Here is a 23317-nt window from a genome sequence, read left to right as displayed (position 1 = left end):
GCCCTTGAACGCTACTTCGAAAATATCAAGTTAAGCCTTGCTGAAATAGAAATAGCAAAGCCAAAACACAACCTGTCATACAACGAACACAAAGCAGTCAAAGAACTGCAAAACAATACTGCCATCAACCTTAAACGTGCTGACAAAGGCACCACAACAGTGATTCTCAACAAGAGGGACAAAATTCAAGAGGCCCAGGTTCAGCTCGACAACAGAGACCACTACCGACCTCTTGAAAACCCCATGGTCACTGACACATTAAAAAAAGTTAATGAGCTTATTGCTCAACTGCACAATGGCAAACATAGAGACGATATGACAAAAAAGTGGCTTTCACAGACTCCCAATCCGCCCAGAATACCGATTTTCTACACTTTAACAAAAATCCACAAACCTTTGCCAGTGGGTAGACCGATTATATCGGGCTGCGAAGGACCAACTGAAAGGATATCATCCTTTGTGGATCATTTATTACAGCCTATTGCTCAAAAGCAAAAATCGTATCTCAAAGATACGACTGATTTCATCAACTTTATAGAGAAAACGCAAGTGTCAAATGATACTATTTTATTTAGTATCAATGGATGTAACAAGCTTGTACACAAACATCCCACAAGAAGATAATATCACAACAGTATACCAAGCATACGAAAAATACCACAATAACAGCCCTCCCATTCCGTCCCACTACTTAAAACAAATGCTCGGGCTTATACTGAAAGAAAATTCGTTCCAGTTCAACGGAGTAAACTATCTCCAATGTTTTGGAACTGCCATGGGAACACGAATGGCGGTTGCTTTCGCCAATCTCTTTATGGCAGAAATTGAAACAAAACTGCTTCACCAAAGCAGTATCAAGCCGAGAGTATGGAAGCGTTACATTGACGACGTTTTCTCCCTGTGGGATGTCCGTAAACAAGACATTGATCTATTCATAGAACAAGCTAACACGTTCCATCCAACTATAAAGTTCACGGCTGAAATCTCAGAGAATGAAATCACATTCTTAGACACGGTTGTCTACAAAGGTGAAAGATTCCAAAACGAAGCTATCCTCGACGTCAAAACTCACTACAAACCGACCGAGACCTTTCAATATACACATTATTCATCTTGCCACCCGCCAGGTGTTAAGAAAGGCTTTATTAAAGGAGAAGCTATCAGACTTCTAAGAACAAACTCCTCGGAAAGAAATTTCCAGGAGGCCATGTGTAACTTCAAAACACGACTTGAAGCACGTGGTTACCCAAAAAGCCTAATTGAAAAAACGTTATCTGAGGTCTCGTTTGCCGCAAGGCAGTCGACACTTAAAAAACAAACCAAAAAAACTACAGGCAAAATATTGCCTTTTGTGACATCATGCCACCCAGGGGTTAAAAATTTAAAACAAATACTGATGCAAGAATGGAACCTCATCCAAAATCAGCCACTGCTGAAAACAATTTACAAAACGCCTCCGATTATATCATACAAAAGAGGTAAATCGCTCAAAGATATACTCGTCAGAGCGAAGCTTTAATTAAAGGCTTTTGCGTCGCAAACGTAAAACCACACAGGGGAGTCTGTGCAGGCCTGTCTATGACCTTTTCAAATTAGATATCGGTTATACGTTGTCATAAAAAAAAAACAACAACAACAATTAACCCGGCAAAATGCGAGAAAAGAGCACGCGCAAATGACGCGTTTTGTCCACTTACACAAGCATGAAGTGTTGACTGTCCCTTTAAATGTCCTATTACACTGTCCAACTAGAAGCATGAAGTGTACACTGTCCTACATAGTGCTCAATTTGGGTGGTGATAACCAATGACATTCGAGAATTTTGTTATAGTTTTAAGTAATCATGTAATAAGGGGTTAAAGGTGTTGTAGGAAAACGTACATGGTAGAGTTTTTCATTTGGTCATTAAGTAAGCACGGAAAATGCACATGGCAGCGATTTGCTGTGCGTAATAATCAGTTAATAAGGTAATGGCGCAAAATGCACATTGCAGCGTTTAACATCGTGTATTAATAGGTAATAAAGTTGTGTTCTTGAGTTTATAGTTTGAAACTTCAGTTGATATTGACTCTAAATTGTGAGAGGAAATTTTGATCTTTCTCTTATTATGTAAAGTGTTACAGTGTTGCCTGAACTGTTATTCCGCTCCAAAGAGATAGAAAATATATAGCATCACAATATTGAATCTGTTTTTAAGCATTTTTGGTAAAATGGTAAAGTGAGAGAACGCCATTTCCCTCTAAGAAAGCGAGTATCCAAGTGTTCTTACTGTTTTCCTTCTGTTCTGTTAGAATTGCCATCCAAGTCAGGAGATGATGTGAAGGAAACTTGGAAGACAAGCACTGCCCCAGATGATTGCCCAGAAAAGAGTTTTTCACCTTCTCTGGAAGATAAACCAAGTATAGAACTTGTGAGTGACACTACCAGGAAAGTGAAAGATAATGAAAAAGAGGATCTATATCCAGAAGTTGTTAAAGCTGCAGAAAGTATGGTTACAGGGCATCAATTTCGTCCAAACAACCCAATAGCTGTTCAATGTTGGGTATCAAGATGGGCAGAAAATCTTGGAAAACGGGAGTTTGTCTTGTGCTGGGTTTTCATTACCATTACCTGATGCAAGTAGCCTAGAAACTGCTAGCCAATTTCAGCAGGTCATTTCATCTGATGCATATGGTATGGATGAAGAGAAATAAAAAGGCTCAGTGTTAAAGATTGAAACAGAACCTCCTATACTCTGTTAGCATCACATGATATCCCAGTGCCTTGTCGTGATGTTCCTGCCCTAAATGAAGAGAATGGAGAAAGTCAGTACCAGGATGATGCGCTTTTTAAAACACCTTACACAAATGCTAAACCAAAACCTTCAGAATCAATTCTTTCTGTAACTTCGAACCAGCAATCAACACATTCTGGACCAATTACTCAAGAGGTAGCTCAATCTTCCTTAAGCAACCCTTTGTGGAATGGAGACAGCAAATTAAACATGGCCCCTCCACAGTGTAATGATGAGGAAATACACTTAGGTCAGGAATGGGAAGAATCAGGTAAATATTCTGATGCAAATGAGAGTACAATTATTTTTATCTCTCCTTGCTGAAATAATAATTTATATGCAGATAAAAATAATTATTCAGTATTGAAAAATTCCTGTTGTAGGCCTTAAACTAAATTTTTGATAATTATTTAAAGAATTGGTTACGCAGAAATGGCAGAGTGTTATGGAACTACAGGTTATGGCTAGGAATTATGTGTTCATAGGCAATTGTACATTTATTTCTAATTGATATCAATCTGGGGTTATATTGATAGAGATTTGGTTTTAAACTCTATTTTAAGTTATCAGAAACTTGTTTGAAGAAATACCAGTAGTGAGAGCTGTAGCATTAAATCAAAGAAGTGCAATAATTGAGAAAAGTGGTGTATTTTTTATTAGCTCACTTTCAAACTTAGTCAATGCAGCTTCTATGTCCTCCAAATACAATCCCATCCATTTATAAGCCATCCCTTAACTTCCCAGAAAGTTGGATCTAAGACTAGGATTATTCTAAAGCAGGAAAATCTTAAGAACCTGTTCCGTTATTAAAACCAACTCAGTATCTGCATAATGTCATTAACAAGGAAACTTACGTGAACCATGATATTTTGCCTGCAATTATTGTAGGGGAAGGTCTCGCCAGTTGGTTTGATCTTTGTGAGAATGAAGATAAGACTGATGGAGGTGTGGAGAGAGATGTCTTTGATTCAGAGGAAGGTTTAAGCCAAGGACAGAGGCTCTTTTCTGAACAAGGGAACTCGCATATTCACCTATCATTACCAGATGATGTCTCTGTTCAGAGTCGTCGTCCTGAAGTGGAGAATAAAGAGAGCCAGGTGTGTTTGTTATGTATAGTTGGAAGTTAGATCCTTGAGGGCAGAATCTTTGTTCATTTACAGAACTTTACACAATGTTTCACAAGGTGAGGTGAATGCATGTATAAACCAGCTGACGACTGTACACACGTGATTTTTTAATCAGTTATGAAGGATATCAAACTGTGAACTTTAATCTTCGCAAGAGCTCAGTCTTCTTTCATTATTGTACTATTAGCTTCTAAGCGAAAACATGTTTCCTTTCTTTTGAGATTTTTTACCTTTGGTTAGTATAACTTGTATGGTCATACAACCTTGGTACAGATTTATTTCAAAACATTTTAGTTGATGTTTTTCATGCAAGATGGCAATCTTGAAAACAGTGCTTGAACATGAATAGCAACAGAGTTCATCAAAATGGTAGCCACATTCACATTGCAAGTTTTAATCTTAATTGTTGAATAAAAGAAAAGTCGAGCCTAAAACTTAACATCTTTCTTAATCTATTTACACACACACTACGTTGCTGATCTAAGCAGTTTTCATTGACACACATATGACCTTAGTTTCTACAGGATAAGTTCACCAAAGCGTTCTCTTTAGTAGAGTGGCAGAGAGTCAGTTGACCACATTACCGCAAAGCCTGAGCTTTCATCCCTCATGGGGAACACACAATTTTAGTTTTTGTCCGACTACAAGCAGTCCCAACTTTTTGCCGAAGTTCGTCTCACGAGTTAAAAAAAATCTGAATTGTGAATGAACACTTAGATTTAGCATTGCAAAAACTACATTAAGTTCAGTTTTTATTTTTCAGCTCCAAGTCCTATCACGTTTAAAATTTGGGAATGGAAGTATCGTTAACTCTAAAGCTAATTTGGTCGCTTAAAAGTAATATGTTTGTTTTTATCCGAATCGAGTGTTACCTAGATTATTTAGTTTTTATTTAAACATTTTAAGCGCGAAATAGTGTACTTCAATTGGACAGGAAATAAGAAAATTCGCGGCCTAACTGGACAGGATGGATAAAAATAAAGGCAAACCTGGTCAGAAAATATTTGGAGACCATAGCTTTATTCAGAGAAGGGCTAAATTTGTTGAGAAGTGCACAACTTGTGAATTCCTTGATATTTAGATGCGTGCAACAAATTTACCACGATTATATCGTTGTTCACTGGACTTTACTGCCAGATAATTGCGTGGTAATGTGTTAAAAAATTTGTGAAAAGAGAAGGATTTTGTAACAAATTCTTCTATTCAACAAAACTTTCTGGAAAAGAACACATATTTCGAATGATATTTACCGTTGAAAATTGCGCCCACTTCAGGTTTCATTTTCCAGCCATTATTCTTATCACGTGTAATAATCAAACTATCGTTGATTCCAAAACTAATTTTGTCGCTTGAAAAGTTAGATGCGTATTATTTCCGAAACGAGTATTATTTAAGTTATATATTTTTCCTTTAAATGTAAAGCCTCTAACAGCTCCCTCGATCAGACCGGAACTGAAAACTGTCTTAAAAGGTTTGAAAATCGTGGTTAAGCAGGAAGGGACAGAAGCCATGTCTGTGGTGAGGGGGGCTCATTGTGTTGTTCCATTCTTAGTGCCCCTTCTTACCATTAAATTGAATTATTATCATATGCTTAACTGTTGTACAAGGTAATACTACTTCGGAGCTTATGCTTAAAACACATTTGAAGAGTATAGTCGTCCGAAAAGCAGACTCAACCATTTACTACAGAACGAATTTAAGAGATCCTCGCAGCTAAGAACACTACTGAACTAGTAGTTGAAAATAGGACCTGAAAAAAATTCAGGTCCGTACGGGATTTGAACCCATGACCTCTGCGATACCGGTGCAGCAAAGAGTTGGTTGAACGCTGCACCGGTATTTACTACAGTACTTTCTCATTTTTTTTTCTATATTTTGAAGGACACTTCACTTTTTACGGCTGCAAGAAATGGTCACACTGATATTGTAAGATTGCTCAAAGAGAACGGAACTGATGTCAACAAAGGAGGAGGGGTACGTTAGAAGGATAAATTGTATATGTTATAAAGAGTAAAGTCAGAGTCTGAGAGTAAGAGTTTAAATTTCATTTAAATTTGTAGCAGAATGTAGCCGTCTTTAAAGCAGATTCAACCGTATATCCTTTGGGTGGTCATTAAAGAAGAGAAAATGCGGCTTATATATTACTATACTTTCTCATTGTTTTTCTTTTCTATATTTTGAAGGGCACTTCACTCCATGGGGCTGCAAGAAAAGGTCACACTGATATTGTGAGGTTGCTCATAGAGAGCGGAGCTGATGTCAACGAAGGAGGAGGGGTACGTTAGAAGGATAAATTGTATATGTTATATAGAGTTAAGTCAGAGTCTGAAAGTGAGAGTTTAAATTTCATTAAAATTTGTAGCAGAATGTAGTCGTGTTTAAAGCAGATTCAACCATATATCCTTTGGGTGGTCATTAAAGAAGAGAAAATGCGGCTTATATATTACTATACTTTCTCAATGTTTTTCTTTTCTAGATTTGGAAGGACATTACACTCTGTGAGGCTGCAAGAAATGGTCACACTGATATTGTAAGGTTGCTCATAGAGAACGGAGCTGATGTCAACAAAAGAGGATGGGTACGTTAGAAGGATAAATTGTATATGTTATATAGAGTAAAGTCGGAGTCTGAGAGTAAGAGTTTAAATTTCATTTAAATTTGTAGCAGAATGTAGCTGTCTTTAAAGCAGATTCAACCATATATCCTTAGGGTGGTCAATAAAAAAGAGAAAATGCGGCTTATATATTACCATACTTTCTCATTGTTTTTCTTTTCCATATTTTGAAGGACACTCCACTCTTTGTGGCTGCAAGTAATAGTCACACTGATATTGTAAGGTTGCTCATAGATAGATGTCAACGAAGGAAGATGGGTACGTTAGAAGGATAAATTGTATATGTTATATAGAGTTAAGCCAGATTCTAAGAGTAAGAGTTTAAATTTCATTTATATTTGTAGCAGAATGTAGTCGTGTTTAAAGCAGATTCAACCATATATCCTTTGGGTGGTCATTAAAGAAGAGAAAATGTGGCTTATATATTACCATACTTACTCATTGCTTTTCTTTTCTGTATTTTGAAGGACACTCGACTCTGTGAGGCTGTAAGAAATGGTTACACTGATATTGTAAGGTTGCTCATAGAGAACGGAGCTGATGTCAACAAAAGAGGATTAGTACTTTAGAAGGATAAATTGTATATGTTATAAAGAGTAAAGTCGGAGTCTGAGAGTAAGAGTTTAAATTTCATTGAAATATGTAGCAGAATGTAGTCGTCTTTAAAGCAGATTCAACCATATATCCTTAGGGTGGTCAATAAAGAAGAGAAAATGCGGTTTATATATTACTATACTTTCTCATTATTTTTCTTTTCTATATTTCGAAGGACACTCCACTCTGTGAGGCTGTAAGAAATGGTCACACTGATATTGTAAGGTTGCTCATAAAGAGCGGAGCTGATGTCAACGAAGGAAGATGGGTACGTTAGAAGGATAAATTGTATATGTTATATAGAGTTAACTCATAGTCTGAGAGTAAGAGTTTGAATTTCATATAAATTTGTAGCAGAATGTAGCCGTCTTTAAAGCAGATTTGTATAAATAAAGATTTAAATTCGTAGCAGAATGTAATCGTGTTTAAAGAAGATTCAACCATATATCCTTAGGGTGGTCATTAAAGAAGAGAAAATGCGGTTTATATATTACTATAATTTTTCATTGTTTTTCTTTTCTATATTTCGAAGGACACTCCACTCTGTGAGGTTGCAAGAAAAGGTCACAGTGATACTGCAAGGTTGCTCATAGAGAACGGAGCTGATGTCAACAAAAGAGGATTGGTACGTTAGAAGGATAAATTGTATATGTTATAAAGAATAAAGTCAGAGTCTGAGAGTAAGTTTAAATTTCATTAAATTTGTAGCAGAAAGTATTAGTCTTAAAAGCAGTTTTAAGCATGTATCCTTAGGGTGGTCATTATAGAAGAGAAAAGCGGTGTATATATTACTGTACTCTACATTTGCAGAGCTTTTTTCAACGAGGAAAGATGGGTAAGTTAGAAGTATAAATGGGATATGTTATGAGGAGTTTAGTCAGAGTTTGAAAGTCAAATATTTTATGGCTGTTCAAATTTTTTTCCTGTTAAGCAAAACGTTGCAAGAAATTGCAAGCTCTTTGTATTTGTTTCTGGTTTTTTTCTTTGGTAACGTTACAGTACCATCCCGGTCATAAAATGATATGCTTGCGAGCTAATAGGAAGCTTGGGTAGAAAGCAGGGCAAACCTGGCCAGAAAATATTTTGAGACCATGCTTCATTCAGAAAAGGGCTGAATTTCTTTAGGGGCGCAAGACATGAATGTTATGCGTTTATGAGAAGCGTGCACGAGGTTCACCATGCTTGAATCGTTGCGTACTAGACTTTACGACCAGAAAACTGCGCGGCGATGTATTGAAATTTTTTTAACAGGTGAAGGATTTCGTAACAAATTTCTCTTTTTAACAATAGCTTTAGGAAATGAACACATATTTAGCATTGCAAACCTACTCTAAGTTCAGTTTTCATTCTTCAGCCTTAATTCGTTTCACGTTTAAAATTTGGGAATCAAACTACCCTTAGCTCTAAAGATAATTTTGTCGCTTGAAAAGTAACCGGTCAGTTTTTTTTTCGAATCGAGTATCACTTAAATTATTTAATTTTTATTTAAATATTTTAAGCGCTCAATAGTGTACGCCAATTAGACCGGAAATGAAAAAGTCGCGGTCTAACTGGACGGGAAGTTTGCACTGACAGAGGCCGTGGATAAAAAGAGAGGCCAACGTGATCCGAAAGTCTTTGGAGATCATAGTTTTATTCAAAGAAGGGCTAAATTTATTAGAAAGTGCAGAACTTGCGTGTTCCTGGATTTTTAAGATGCGTGCAACAGATCTACCACGATTAAATCGTTGTTTACTGTACTTTACTGTCAGATAATTGCGTGGTAATGCGTTAAAAAATTTGTGAAAGGAGAAGGATTTTAATAGGAAATCTTTTATTTAACAGTACTTTTAGGAAACGAAGACTTGTATTTAAAATTATCTTTATCGTCGTAAAGCTTCTTGTAGTTGACTTTTCTTTTTCCAGCCATAATTTATAGCAGGTTTTCCGAATCGAGAATAATATAGTTTAATTTCTTTAGTTTCCATTTCAATTAACAGACTCCTAAAAGTGTATATCCATCGAATCAGAAGTGAAAAACCTTCTTTAAGATTTTTTATGACTCGGGCCTCGGCTAAGCTGGACATAAGTCGTGTCAGTGGTGAGGGGGGTTATTATGTTGCCTCATTCTTGATATACAAGCGAGTTACTAGAAAACTTTGATAGAAAGCAAGGAAACTTGGCCAGAAAGTATTTTGAGACCAAAGCTATATTCAGAAACGGGATTAATTTCTAAACAAGTGCACAACGTATGAATGTTTTGCGTTTATGAGACGCGCTTAAGAGATTCACCGTACCTGAATCGTTGTTTACTAGACTTTACGACCAGAAAAGTGCGTGGCGATGTATTGAAATTTTTAAATGGAGAAGGGTCTTTTAGCAAATATCTCTATTTAACAATACTTTAAGGAAATAAACACTCGTATTTATCATTGTAAAAACTACTTTAAGTTACGTTTTCATTTTCCAGCCGTAGTTCGTTTTACGTTTATAATTTTGGAATCGAACTATCGTTAACTCCAAAGCCAATTATGTTGCTCGAAAAGTAAGATGTCTATTTTTTTTTAATCGAGTATTACTTAGTTTTTTTAGTTTTCATTTAAATGTTTTAAGTGCCAAATAGTGTATTCCAATCGGACCGGAAATGAAAAAGTCGCGGTTAAACTGGAAGGGAACTTTGCATCGACGGAGGCCATGGATAAAAAGAAAGGCAAACCTGGTCTGAAAATCTTTCGAGACCAATAGTTTTATTCAAGAAAGGGGTAAATTTGTTAAGAAGTGCAAACTTGTGAATGCCTTGATTTTTGCGGATGCGTGCGAGAGACTCACCCCGATTAAATCGTTGTTTGGTTGACTTTGCTACCAGATAATTGCATGGTGATGTAAAAAATTTCCTCTATTTAACAGTACTTTTAGGAAAGGAACACCTATATTTAAAATGGTATTTACCATTTAAATGCTACTCCAGGTTCACTTTTCATTTTCCAGCCATAATTTAAATCAGGTTTTCCAATCGAATATAATTTAACTTCTGCACCTTTCATTCAAATTTGCAACCTCCTACAAGTGTATCTCCATCGAACAGGAACTGAAATACGATCTTAAAAGGTTTTTTAGGGCCGTTCAAAGTTTTGATTTGCTATTGAGTAAAACGTTGCAAGAAATTGCGAGCTCTGTCCATTTCTTTCTCAATGTTTCTCTCGTAACGCTACAGTGCCACCTCAGTCATAAGACGATATGCTTGCGAGCTACAAGGAAACTGGGATAGAAAGGAAGGCAAACCTGGCCAGAAAATATTTCGAGACGGTAGCTTTATTCAAGAAAGGGCTTAATTTCTTGAGAAGCTTAACAGTTATGAATTTGTTGCGTTTATGAGTGGCGCTTTATATATTACTGCACTATCTCATTGTTATTTCTTTGCAATATTTTGAAGGACACTCCACTCGTTCAGGCTGTAGTGAATGGTCACACTGATATTGTAAGGTTGCTTATAAAGAACGGAGCTAATATCAACGAAGGAGGACTGGTACGTTAGAAGCATAAATTGTATATGTTAAGTCAGAGTTTGAAAGTAAAATTTTTTTATGGCTGTTCGCTTTATATATTACTGCACTATCTCATTGTTATTTCTTTGCAATATTTTGAAGGACACTCCACTCGTTCAGGCTGTAGTGAATGGTCACACTGATATTGTAAGGTTGCTTATAGAGAACGGAGCTGATGTCAACAAAGGAATATGGGTACGTTGGAAGCATAAATGGTATATGTTATGGAGAGCTTAGCCAGAGTTTAAAAGTCAAATATTTTATGGCTGTTTAAATTTGGAGCTGTTAAGCAAAACGTTGCAACAAGTTGTGAGCTCTTTCCATTTCTCTTTCGTTGTTTCTCTCGTAACGTTATATTGTCATCCCAGTCATAAGATGATATGCTTGCGAGCTACAAGGAAACTGGGATAGAAAGGAAGGCAAACCTGGCCAGAAAATATTTCGAGACGGTAGCTTTATTCAAGAAAGGGCTTAATTTCTTGAGAAGCTTAACAGTTATGAATTTGTTGCGTTTATGAGTGGCGCTTTATATATTACTGCACTATCTCATTGTTATTTCTTTGCAATATTTTGAAGGACACTCCACTCGTTCAGGCTGTAGTGAATGGTCACACTGATATTGTAAGGTTGCTTATAAAGAACAGAGCTAATATCAACGAAGGAGGACTGGTACGTTAGAAGCATAAATTGTATATGTTAAGTCAGAGTTTGAAAGTAAAATTTTTTTATGGCTGTTCAAAGATTTTTTTGCTGTTGAGTAATACGTTGCAGGAAGTTGCGAGCTCTTTCTATTTCTTTCTCGATTTCCTTTCGACGCGTTATGGTGCCACCCAAGTCATTAGATGATATGCTTAAGAGCAACTAGGAAACCTGGACAGAAAGCTATGGAAACCTGGCCAGAAAAAAAGTTTCGAGACGGGAAAGGGCTTAACTTCTTTATAAGCGTAAAAGTTATGAATGTCTTGCGTTGATGAGTGGTGTTACTAAACTTAACGTCCACAAAATTGCGTGGCGATGTATTGAATTTTTTAAAGGAGAAGGGTCTTTTAGCAAATATCTCTATTAAACAATACTTTAAGGAAATAAACACTTGTAATTATCATTGCAAAAACTACTTTAAGCTAAGTTTTTATATTCCAGCTGTAGTTCGTATTACGTTTAAAATTTCGTAATCGAACTATCGTTTACTCCAAAACCAATTTTGTTGCTCGAAAAGTGAGAAGTCTATTTTTGTTCCGAATAGAGTATTACTTAGTTTATTTAGTTTTCATTGAAATGTTTTGAGTACCAAATAGTGTACTCCAATCGGACCGGAAATGAAAAACTCGCGGTTAAACTGGAAGAGAACTTTGCATTGACCTAGGCCATGGATAAAAAGCAAAGCAAACCTCGTTAGAAAATCTTTCGATGCCACATATTTTTATTCGAAAAAAGGGGTAAATTTGTCAAGAAGTGTAAAACTTGTGAATGCCTTCGATTTTTTCGGATGCGTGCAACAGAATCACCCTTATTAAGTCGTTGTTTACTAGACTTTACTGCTAGATAATTGCATGGTGAGTGTTGAAAATTTTTAAAAGGAGAAAGATTTTTAAATAGTTGGATACGGTCAGTGACACGTGCAGCTGTGCCTCGAGTACCACTTTTTAGTTTTAAATATATTTTGACGTCTTCTGTGATATTTCGAAACAGACGCACAGGAACACGGAATCTGTTTTTTTTTATATGTATGTTTATTCAAAAACATTTATATTGTTGACAGTGACGTCATTTGTGAGTCTGTTCTCATATAGATCATGTGTAAGAATCATTCCAAATACTATAGTATTATGAGCTGAATTATACCCAGATTTTGATTGGTTTATATCTCAGATCTGTTGGAGGACAGACACATAGATGAAGTGGCCAAAAACAGCCTTTCGCGTCTCTATTATATAAAACAAATAGATTCCAAGTTGCCGTGGGTCTGTTTAGTAATAGATCACAGAGGCCTTTCAAAAATGAAGTTTATTCATTTCTCTTTCGATGAAGTAATTTCGGATATGGATCGCGTTGTTTTATCTGCATACTGCGATTTTTCAGGTGAAAAGGTCGACTGACTGAGTACGCTGTGCCCCACGTGCAACTGTTCTGTTCTCACCATATTTTTGCGTCATCTTCTATCTATTACTGAACAGCCCAACATCATCTTGGTTTATATTTGCCGGTTAAATTTAATTTAATTATCATATATAAAGAATACTTCATGTAAAGTATCATATATAAAGAATACTTCATGTAAAGTCTGTTCGTACGGTATTTACACACGATTTGGTAGTAACGGAAATCGAACTTGTGAGCGAAGCGAAGCGAACGAGTGAGATTTCTGACACAGTCTGGGGAGTGCGTAAATACCTTATGGTCAGACTTTCCATGATATATTTAGTTGATTCCAAAAGGAGATTTTATCATGTAACTTTACTTTTCTTTAGGTCATTAAATTAGGGAAGGTAAGCTTTACATATTTCTTTCTCATTTTGTTATTTGTTTCCTAGCATGGCTTGAATCCACTCCAAAAAGCTGTCGAGATTGGTCACTGTGATATTTTTAAGTTGCTGGTGGATAATGGAGCTGATTTCAATAATGGAGCTGATTTCAATATTTCAATAGAAACCTTGGTACGTAGTAACCTCAACTGTAATTTTTTATGTAGAGTTCACTCAAAGCATAAACTTTAGTCATAGTGATGTACCATGTCCTCTAAATTCAGTGACGTACTCCTGAAGATGTAGTTGTCATGGTGTGTAAAGATTGTTGCTACTGCCTTGCTTGAAAAGCCCATCGAACGCTCAGTCATGAGGGTTATAATAGTTTTTTTAAAGCGAAGGTGCCCTTTTTGCCTAGTAGCTTAAATTCTGCATACAAAAATACTCCTTGTGATCTCTTGCTACGAAGAGCTGCCGAGTGCAGTTTGCATTTGGGAGATTTGACCGCATTCAATTGCTTCTCTTCGTGGAAAATACTTACGATTTGCATGTACATGTATCTTCTAACTGTGCTGTCTCTCTTCAAGATAAATAATAGTTCAGTTGCTGTTCAGATGAATGCAATGTTTAATTCACGAGGATGTCATTCTCATGAAATCGGATTATCATTTTTAGTTTGCCTCAAAAGAGATATGGAAAAGCCTCATCAAGAACGTCATTGTGTTATGCCATTCATAGGGCTAACTATGATTGTTTTGAAAAGTATAAAACTCGCTGTAGGTTTTATTATCTTTACTGTGAATGCTATTTCACATCTGCTAAGCACATGTTGGTTGGATGCTACATACTAAGTGTCTTGAATTGTGGATAATGTTGAATTCTTGATGAGGGTCACAGCGTTGTTTCATGTGCGCCGCCTCTACTCACCCAGTAGTATTCATACACGCAGTTTACTAGTGGACTGTTGTATAAGGTGATATTCCTCACTTGTCTTCGTGAATGGAGTTTTGTCAAGGTTTCAAATGATGAACTGAATGGAGTTTTATTAACTGATTTCGATTCGATTAACTGAAGAGAAGCCTTGCCTGAGGGTCCTCGCTCGTGTTGTTTCGTAAGGAGTGCCTCTTTCCACTCAACAGCGTAAATGCAGACTAGCTGGTGGACTTTTTTAAAATACAACTCTTAGAGATGTTTAGCTACAAACCTTATAGAATAGAGTTGGCTGCAGCCGAGGCAGATTTCACATAGACTGTAGCCCTTAGAGAAAAATGGTTGACCTTTGACTATCTCTGTCTCGTTCTGTTGTTATTTTGAGAATCATTACTTTCTAGCTGAAGTAGTAGCTGCTCAAATCCTCTCCCTCTCTGTTCAGAAACTGCCATTGCAAAACTACGTCAATTTTAGCTTCTTGAGTAAGACTGTTCAGTGAACTCATGAGTGTTTTTTAATTATTTTCCTAGTCGGCCATTGAAATCGAGCTGCTTGTAAAGAGCCTGCGTAGAAAGTTCGAAGCTGATGCCAAGGTATGTTTGGTTGCTCTCCAGAAGAAGTTTAATTTTGTAGTAGAAATTCCGCATTGGTTAATATTTACCCTCACTATTTGACATAAACAGTTACGTCAAATGGTATATGTCAGGAAACGAGCTTCATGTTATGTGCATTTTGTAAACACTCCTGTATTAGCACGAACTTATTTAGCTGAACTTCGTTGATCTTCTTCGTTACATCTCAGATGTGATCAAAACAATGTTTCCTCGCTGGTAGTCTCTTGGCTGAATTTAAAACGCTTCATGAATTTAAAAGTATTCATTATTGTGAAGCATGTCAAGTGGTGCATTCCTACCCGTGCTGTGTTCCAAAAGATTTACTTTAGCAGGCTGAAAAGGGTGATATCCACAATTTGCATTGTGTATCATTTTTTCCTCAAGCATCTCAGTGGTCTGGAATCTTAAATCCTCGAATCTGATTGGCTAATTCCGCGCCCTCCAGCAGTCGTAATTTTCCCATTCAGACCAGGCGAGAGAGGCTTAATGATGTAAATATTGTAACAAGTGACTCACATTTATGGATTCAGAAAGCGAAGGCTATCAAGCGACAGCGGATTTTATCATCCCGAAAAGAAAAACCTTCTTCGAGACAAAAAAAACTATCATGAAATACAAACTGCCGCAGAAATGTCAAACATATTTCGGGTTCCCTTGGCAAACATTTCGTCAAGTTTCAGGAAAAAAAAACTGTTTTTCACCAGCTTAGGTCGGTCTTTATTGGGAAAAAACTGTGCTGTCTGTCTTGAGTTCCACCCTCGAGCACAGTTTTTCTTTCCAATACGGTCCTTCCGGTTGATGAATAACGTTTATTTGTTTATCTAATGTGTCTTAAACATTTTTTGTCAGTGTTTCTTTGCAGCTCTAAGCTTAGTCATGGTTCTGAGAGGGTAAAGCAACAACTGACATTCTTATAACAATAATGATGTGTAGCTTTCAGTGCATTGACTGATTGTTGTATCATTTGACTTACTTTCAGGATACTAAACTATCACTTGAAAGAGAGTTAGATATACAGGTATGTTTGGAAGTTATAAAGGTAAATTTCTGAAAAAATTTTTATTAATAATCTCAAAAATCAGTCGTATGAGCGGAGTGATGCGTCAACCCTCACTCTGAATTCATCTACAGTTACACTTCTTGTAGGATGTGTGGTAATTGAATGATAAATATATTGCCGGATGACGTGTTACAGATACTTGCCGTGCAACAAAACAATCAGTGATGTACCTGCAGCCCAACTTTAACTGAGAGACGGTATCGCACTTTAATTTCATGTCTGGCAGCTTGTACTTGACTGAAAAAAGAAGACGAAGAAGAACAAAACAGAAAAACACTTTGAACTAGAAAACATTCAGCAAATACGTATTGTAAGGGTAACAAGTAATTGATAATAGAGGGGTCTATAAATTTTGAGCTTGGTAGTTAAAGAGAGAGAGTAGTTTTTTCGTCGTGAACGCGGAACATAGAAAAATAAACGAAAAATTTAGAAGTTCGATTCCTCGTGGGAACTTTATTTTTTCTACGCACGTGACAAAACGATAAACATCTCTCTCCAATTAAGGGTTAATGCTGAAGTTTCCTACATTTTGTCCTTTGCGTTTTTCACCTTTCCTATCTCTTATCTTTTTTACATTACCCTACTTCAACCTCTTTTCCTTTCAGCAAAGGCTACTGCGGAGTGTTATCAATACAACTATGGCTAAGAAATGATAAAATACTTTTACACTTCGCTTCTTGTTTACATTGTGTACCTTTTTCTCTCCTCGTAGCTGAGAGGGAAGAAGACGGCAAGTTTGCCTAAAAGGCCAGGAAAGAGGTTGAAAACCCAAACAGAGATGACTAGTCCGAGAGACATCGTTGAAGAAGGCAAATGTGGAAAAGACTCGATGACAGATGTTGAGCTTGGCTTAAACTGTTTACATCTCAGCCCGAGATGTGAACAGTTTAAGCCTTACATTATGGAAGAATCGCCTGGTGATTTTTCCATAATGAATCATGATTTTAAACCTATCAACAAACGTATGGACAGAGTGACATTAACAGATTTAGGCAAAGCTAAACAAGGGCATTGCGTTGTTGTTGAAATAGCAAAAACTCACCCTAGTGGTGATATGATCATTATTTATGGAAGAGAGATCCATGAAGAAGGATCCGGCGTGGGTGAAGCTTTTCAACTGGCGACTAAGGATCTCAAAGATACCTGGGAGAATGAAGAAATGATTGCTGAAAATGTTCAAATTGGTTCAGTTGTCAAATATGTTCAAGTAGGAGACGAATTCCTCTTTCAAGGGAACACGAAACGTCCGCGATGGGTGAGCAGGCTTTTTTTGCATTATATTTTACTTCGATGTGGAATACTTAGCTGTCTAAAAACTTATAATCCCAAGGAAGAGTTTGTGAAACGTTCGAACTATTCACACAGTGAAGTACTTATAATTTCATTGAGCAGATTTGATCATAAAGTTAATTTTTTAAAATAATCGCATCTTTTTTTGGATTACGGGATTTGAACTATTCTGAACATTACACATAACAATATTTTTGGAGTACCTTTTGTTGTTTGTTTGCCCAGTTTCTTTTGTTTTTGTTGATGTTCTTGTTTTTGTTCTTGTTTTTGTTGTTATAATCTTATCTGGATTCTTAGAAAGGTTTGTTACAGAATTGCACACTTCAAGGGTGGCAAGGTATTTACTAAATAGTGCTTGTGGTTGCAGGATATGGATAGGATTTTCCTGGACCTCAGCTGCACTGATGATTCTGACAGAAGCATTGGGGATGCTTTTCCTAGCTCCAAACTTTTAGCCGTAGATAGTTGCCAAGACTGTACACCTAAGGAGATATCTTACTTCAGTAGCCTGAAATGTGATGTGGTTGAAAATGACAGAATTTCAGTTATCACTAAGCTTTGGGAACTTTTGAATCTCAAGCTGAATTACAGAGAAGATGTTATCCTATCTTCATCTCCTTCTACACTGGAACTGAGTCACGTGGAAGTTAACAAAGATATTGTGGATGGCGCTGTTTTGGAGATGAGAGAACCACTTCTGATTTCAGGCGTTGACAGTTTAAATAAGCCGTCTTACCCAGTTGTCAGCGAGGGCCTCAACCTAAGTAAGTACATTGAACCTCTTATATCGAGTGATGCTCAAACTAAATAATCACCCTACCTTCTACGCCCTTCCGCAGAATAATGTTTAAACAATAACGATAATAATTTTTTAATTTTTCCCCACGCACTTCCTTCACCATCGGTCTTGCCGAGTGTAGCTTTCCGATTTGAATTGTTCCTCGAATAACTGAAAGATGATTATGAACAGGTCGTTAATTCTAATGGTGTGTGTCATCCACGGAGGTTAACCTCCCTGAAGAGCGGATGGCTTGATACCCACCCACCTGCTAGAGTTTTGTTGCCTGTCAGAAAAACCTGAGCTGCATCATTGAAACAGTTTATTTTCTTTCATCGAAAAAATGTGAAGATTATGGGCCCCTTATGGTGAAATGTTGGCTGTCACGGGGGTATGGAAGCAAAACGGTTTGATTCGTTTGTATTTTGTGATATGTCTTCTTTAATTACAAAAAAATGTGGATGGATAAGCAACCAATCCAGGAGTAAAGAAGTATTCCTAGAGGTTTCTTGTCATGAAACCTGGTACTATTTTTTAGAGTTTTAAGAACAACTGACGCGTATAATGATATTGCAGATGCTTAACTTTTTTTTATTTCTTTCTATTCAGGAGACGAGCCTAAAGAAACCTCAGTCGAAGCGGAGAATCCTGAAGCTGATCCTAAGGAAAAAGACGATGAAGATGGAGATGCCTTTTAAGTCCCAAGAAAGATTAAGTTTATCACTTGACCGGACACATGAACTGCCTTAACCAAGGAATAAGAGAAAATTTCAACATGGAATCGAGTAGTGGAAGTTAAAACTGACGCCAAAAGGCGATATATTTTAATGCAGATCGCTAAACATTAGACTTATTGTCAGAGAGCACCATTTTAAGATTAATGAAATAATTGGTGCTGTTTTTCTAGTAGTATTATGTAGATATTTATAGTAAAAATATTATATTTCAGTCATTGCTGAAGTTCCTAGATTGAGCACAACATACAGTAACCAACCTTCGTTGGCTTATCAGTTTATATTGTTTGCCTTTATTCCTTTGGGCACGTTTTTGTTTGACTTCAATGCTTTGGTTTAATACCAAAACTTGCCCTCCTAACGAAACACATGTTAAAGTGAGGCCAGTCTCACCTTAGTCACATGTTTGTAACTTAAGATTTTATCGGCTCTATGTGATATTTATCATTGTTCTGGTTTTACAGAACTTAATGGAAAAGGACTCTACCACACCATAGTTAGTGGGTTTGACCCAACTATTGGGAATATCATCGGCAATAGATGGTCCCTAGCTTATATTTTACGCTTGTAGTTGCTGTCAAGTGCGTGATGCATACAGCAAAAACCGAAATTTTCTGGGTCAAGTTTCTGTTTGGAATTTTTAAAGAGGATTTACTTATTAGTTCTTAAGGTGTATATTTATGTCATTTGTTTGAATATTTCAAGGACGGCATCTTTCCTAAGTTCATTACTAGGGTCAATATTAAAATGACCTGAATGATACGTGAATAGTTTACAAGTTTATTTTACCTTTAGTGAGAAAAAAACTTGTTTGCAATTTCGAAAACAAAGCGAAATGGAAATGGTAAGCTGTAAACATAAGATTTCGCCAAAATTTGTATGTTTTTAATACTTGGTCAATTTTATGAATAGCAAGTTTTCGAAAAGTTTCATATATGATGCTATGCCTAATTAAAGATGTAGGGTTAGGTAAATGTGCAAAAGAAGGTGAAATAGCATTTTATTAGAAGTAAGTAAAAATGTAAATAGAATGTATACAATCAGAAGCTTGTAAATTTTATGAATCTTCATGTTCAGTTTTGATGATCCAAATAGGAATTCATATTAGTAGGCCTAGTCTCAGTAGATTTATTTGTTTGTGACAATAAAAAGACATCGAAGTGAATAATGGGCTCGAACAGAATTATGAATAAATTGTTTTAAGGAATTATTTTCGGACTTATTAGTTACAGATGGCAACAAAAATAACTGAAGTCAAATTAGTCCACGAAGCAAGATTAATTCGAGGGTTGAAACTGTAAAAAAAAAAATGATCAATGAAAATGTACAACGATGATCAACCAACATTTTTACTTTCTGTGTAAATTTTTCAATATCTGTATATTATAGTTAGCTTTACCCAGCAAGAGACATTTATCTGGCGCGCTACTTTAAGCAGGGAACCGATGAACACTCGTACGGAACTTTGCAGTGTTTGAATACTTGCGTCTACGAATTAATAAAGTCGGTTGAAATCGAATTGGTGAACGAGAACAGATGTTTAAACTTAGATCTTAAAGACAACATGAACAAACGCTACTTTCTGTTTTAAAACACCATCTTGATTTCTGATTTTCCAACTATGAGAATTAATCCTTGAAAAGCAAATCCAGTTGATAGCAATGAAACAAGTTGGGATCGAAAACGTAAACAGTGATGCAAATGATAAGGAACCTAGCAACCACTTTACATGTCATTCCACCACCCGTGCAAAATGTTTGTGGATGGTAATTTAGCTAGTAATGTTATGATTTGCGCTTGCGAGATAAATCCGTGCGGTAAAAAAAACTCGGCACGTAACTTAGGGCCTGATGACATGGAGGTGGGGGACCCAAGGTAGGTGAGGTAACCCGCCTGTCCATATAATTTCTTATCTTATCTTGATCACGTTTACATGATAGCTGGGGTGATCCGCCTAGGGGGGTTGCCCGGTCTGCCAGGTAGGGCAACGGTCACACAAGGAGCGTAAAATGTTCACATTTCGGACTATTTAGCACTGTAAATCGACTATATTTCAAACTATTCCTTATAGCGTATTAAGTCAACGGTTCCTTGGCTTTTATGAATAAATGCATACGTGTCCGAGAATTCATCTTTGGACGCCTATGTTCCTTGATTACAAGCGCAACAGAAACCTCAAGAAACCTCACCCCAGCAACCCGGGGTTGTGAGATTGTATGTAAACGCGTTTTACTTTTCGACCACGGCTAGGCGGGTTACGTCACATACGTGGGGTTCCCCACCTCCATGTAAACAGGCCTTTACAGTGAGGAACTCGAACATTTGTAATGTATCTCTTTTGGCGACCAAAATAAAGGTTGGGATCTGAATGAACTCATCTTCAAAATTTAAATGCCTGAGGAGTTGCCGAGGAGGATGTTGAAGTTTCGAATTGATCGACCCATCACTAGTTGAGCGCGCACTCTGTTGCTGATAAAGAAGTGATTCAAATGAAGCAAAAAGCTGTGATTCTTTCCTTGTACGTTAAACCTGAAAAAAACATTCCCTGCACTGTTTATATGTGATTGTTACTAAGTACTCTTCACGATGTGCGCGTTATTCGAATATGTCAGTGTCAGAATCTTACGCGACAGTTCACGTCACTTACACAATACAGTTGCGTACTGTTTTAAGAAAATCATTTATAGTGTTTTTATTTAGGTTTTTGGTGACACCATTTGACGCCAACACGGCGTATTTGCAAAGAAACTATACATGTTTTTAATAACTAGAGATTAATGCAAGTCGACTCATTGATAAAGTGTATTTTCAAGTGAAAGTTGTTCTATCAAACGAGCCTTTTTTGTCTTTTTAAGAAAGTTTATTTCCCACGCCTGCGATATTTGCGTTAAGCGTGATCGTTCATTACTTGGTGCAAAATTGACGCAAGAAAATCTGTTAGATTTTACAATAGGAGTAAAAACTTTAATATGATCAATTTGTTGCATAAACGGTTCGGCAAGTTGGTTGCAATTATCTCTTTAAGGTCATCTACAGTGAATATCAGAGCTCTCAAGTCTCAAGCATTGAGCATGAGACACTCAAACGAATTTTAAAATCTTACGTTCTCACGCTGAAACGATTCTTTCTCGCAATCTAAGCTTCTGATTTATATTCAAAGGTTGACTTTGCCATAATAAATTGCTGCTTTACTTAAGTACCCATGAAATCAATTATCCTTCTGAATATGATTTACTTCTTGTTCCTATTATACTCGTCTCAAACACTTTCTTACAGTGGAAATTCCTGCTCAGCAGAAAGGAATGCAAGTCTTGACTGCTTCAATTTCCCACAATTTTGCGGAGAGCCATGCTAACCCCATACCCCCCAAGGAGGTGATGCCTGCGCTGTCGTTATGAAAGGCTATGCGGTCAGTAAATAATAACAAACAATAATAATAATAATAATAATAATGGTTTATCAGCAATGTATCCACCTAGTGGCTCTTCACCTGTTAAGAAACTACAATGTTAAAAAATTGAAAAACTACGTCATAAAAGTATGAAATCTGCAATATAAAAAGCAATATAGTATCGGACTATAAAAGTATATTGTATAAAAATGTAACAGAGATTGGTAATAGTAATACAACTCTATATGCAATTTACAAACTATTTACGAATGTTATTTAATAGATAGGCGTTTACTTCCCTCCAGTAAACTTTGAAATCACTACATTTTCTAATATTTGCCGGAAGGACATCAAATAACTTGGCAGCAGAGTCTTGAAAGGTGCCCCTCTCCATTGGGATAATTAATCTTGTTGCTGCTCCTAACCGCAAAGATCGCAGATGTTCAGTTAACTGTATCTAGTGGTACGGAAGACGGCCAGCTGGGGGAGTGCAAAGCCTGGTGAACAAGTTTGAGAACGTGGAAATCTCTTTGCTGTCTTACTGGTAATCACCCTATCTTAACAATATCATTAATGTTATTTGCATACCTAATCAGGACAAAACTGGCAGCTATTAGGTGCGCACGTTGGAAACGTTTTACTTGAAATTCCGGCAAAGGGTAATAGACAGTGTCACAATGGTCAAGTTTTGACAGCACTAGTGACTCCACTAAGTGCTTTCTGAGTCTATAACCGACAAAGTTTTCAAGTTTTCTTATTATATGTATTGTTCCGTAACAGCTCTTGAACATTGCTTGAATGTATTATCTGATATTATACTAAGCGGTCGATTCTTATCTAAACTATGTACATGTGACATCCGGCTTTTGGACAGCAACATCGTCTTGTCTTTTTCGTGTTAAGTGCTAGATGGGAGTCATTAGACCGGAGCTCACAGTGTTTAGTGTGGAGTTTAGTTCTTGCGCACATCTTTGTAGCTCAGGAGCTGGACAGCTGGAGTATATTGTAGGATCGTCAGCGTCTCAAAATGAACCAAACGAGTAAGGGAGATGATGTTGCAGATCGGAAACGTAGAGGTTAAATCACGTTGGGTCGAGGATCGACCCTTGCGGCACACCAAACCGTACGTTCACTGATTCAGATGTACGATCATCGATCTGTACGAAATGTGACCGGTCACTCAAGTAGCTATTCGACCAGCGCAGAAACAGCTTCGAGAAACCAAGTGTTGATAACTGTGTTATAAGAATCTTGTAGTTGACTGTGTCGAACGCTTTAGAGAAATCGACCGGCACCATGAGAGTAACCTCACCCTTTTTCATCGCTCTTAACAACTCGTCGCGCACACCCATTAGCACTGTATTGGTCGATTGTCCCTTACGAAAGTAAGGAATTGTATCGCGGAGTACTGATTCAGATTCACAAA

At 36.9% G+C, this 23317-nt stretch overlaps 3 protein-coding genes and 1 long non-coding RNA gene across 4 annotated transcripts in view; all 4 read left to right on the top strand.

Annotated features, from left to right (window-relative positions):
- The window catches only part of LOC149041092 (uncharacterized), a 111725-nt gene extending 105708 nt beyond the window's left edge, over positions 1 to 6017 (top strand). The window contains exons 13-14 of the mRNA XM_089214604.1: positions 5782 to 5874; positions 5961 to 6017. Coding sequence (XP_089070730.1) covers positions 5782 to 5874; positions 5961 to 6017 — 150 coding nt within the window. The remainder of the gene's footprint in view (positions 1 to 5781; positions 5875 to 5960) is intronic.
- Positions 1 to 19665, top strand: part of LOC149041090 (uncharacterized) — a 166395-nt gene extending 146730 nt beyond the window's left edge. The window contains exons 3-7 of the mRNA XM_089214687.1: positions 14555 to 14617; positions 15618 to 15656; positions 16411 to 16953; positions 17356 to 17752; positions 18376 to 19665. Coding sequence (XP_089070813.1) covers positions 14555 to 14617; positions 15618 to 15656; positions 16411 to 16953; positions 17356 to 17752; positions 18376 to 18464 — 1131 coding nt within the window. The 3' untranslated portion in view covers positions 18465 to 19665. The remainder of the gene's footprint in view (positions 1 to 14554; positions 14618 to 15617; positions 15657 to 16410; positions 16954 to 17355; positions 17753 to 18375) is intronic.
- Positions 566 to 1560, top strand: LOC149041093 (uncharacterized). Its single transcript, XM_089213773.1, has one exon. The coding sequence runs from the start codon at positions 581 to 583 to the stop codon at positions 1517 to 1519; it is 939 nt and encodes a 312-aa protein (XP_089069899.1). The 5' UTR covers positions 566 to 580; the 3' UTR covers positions 1520 to 1560.
- LOC149041091 (uncharacterized) lies at positions 6083 to 6786 on the top strand. The gene is made up of 3 exons (XR_016189121.1): positions 6083 to 6176; positions 6377 to 6478; positions 6688 to 6786. It is a non-coding gene; the product is annotated as an uncharacterized LOC149041091 (long non-coding RNA).
- Positions 19666 to 23317: the final 3652 nt, after the last annotated feature.

This window comes from Pocillopora damicornis, chromosome 8, assembly GCF_964200805.1.
Source record: "Pocillopora damicornis chromosome 8, jaPocDami1.2, whole genome shotgun sequence".
Classification (NCBI taxonomy): domain Eukaryota; kingdom Metazoa; phylum Cnidaria; class Anthozoa; order Scleractinia; family Pocilloporidae; genus Pocillopora; species Pocillopora damicornis.
This window is presented reverse-complemented; position numbering and strand designations above follow the sequence as displayed.

Excerpts from the sequence above, each read along its gene's own strand:
- LOC149041093 (XM_089213773.1), top strand. The coding sequence starts at position 581 with ATGGATGTAACAAGCTTGTACACAAACATCCCACAAGAAGATAATATC.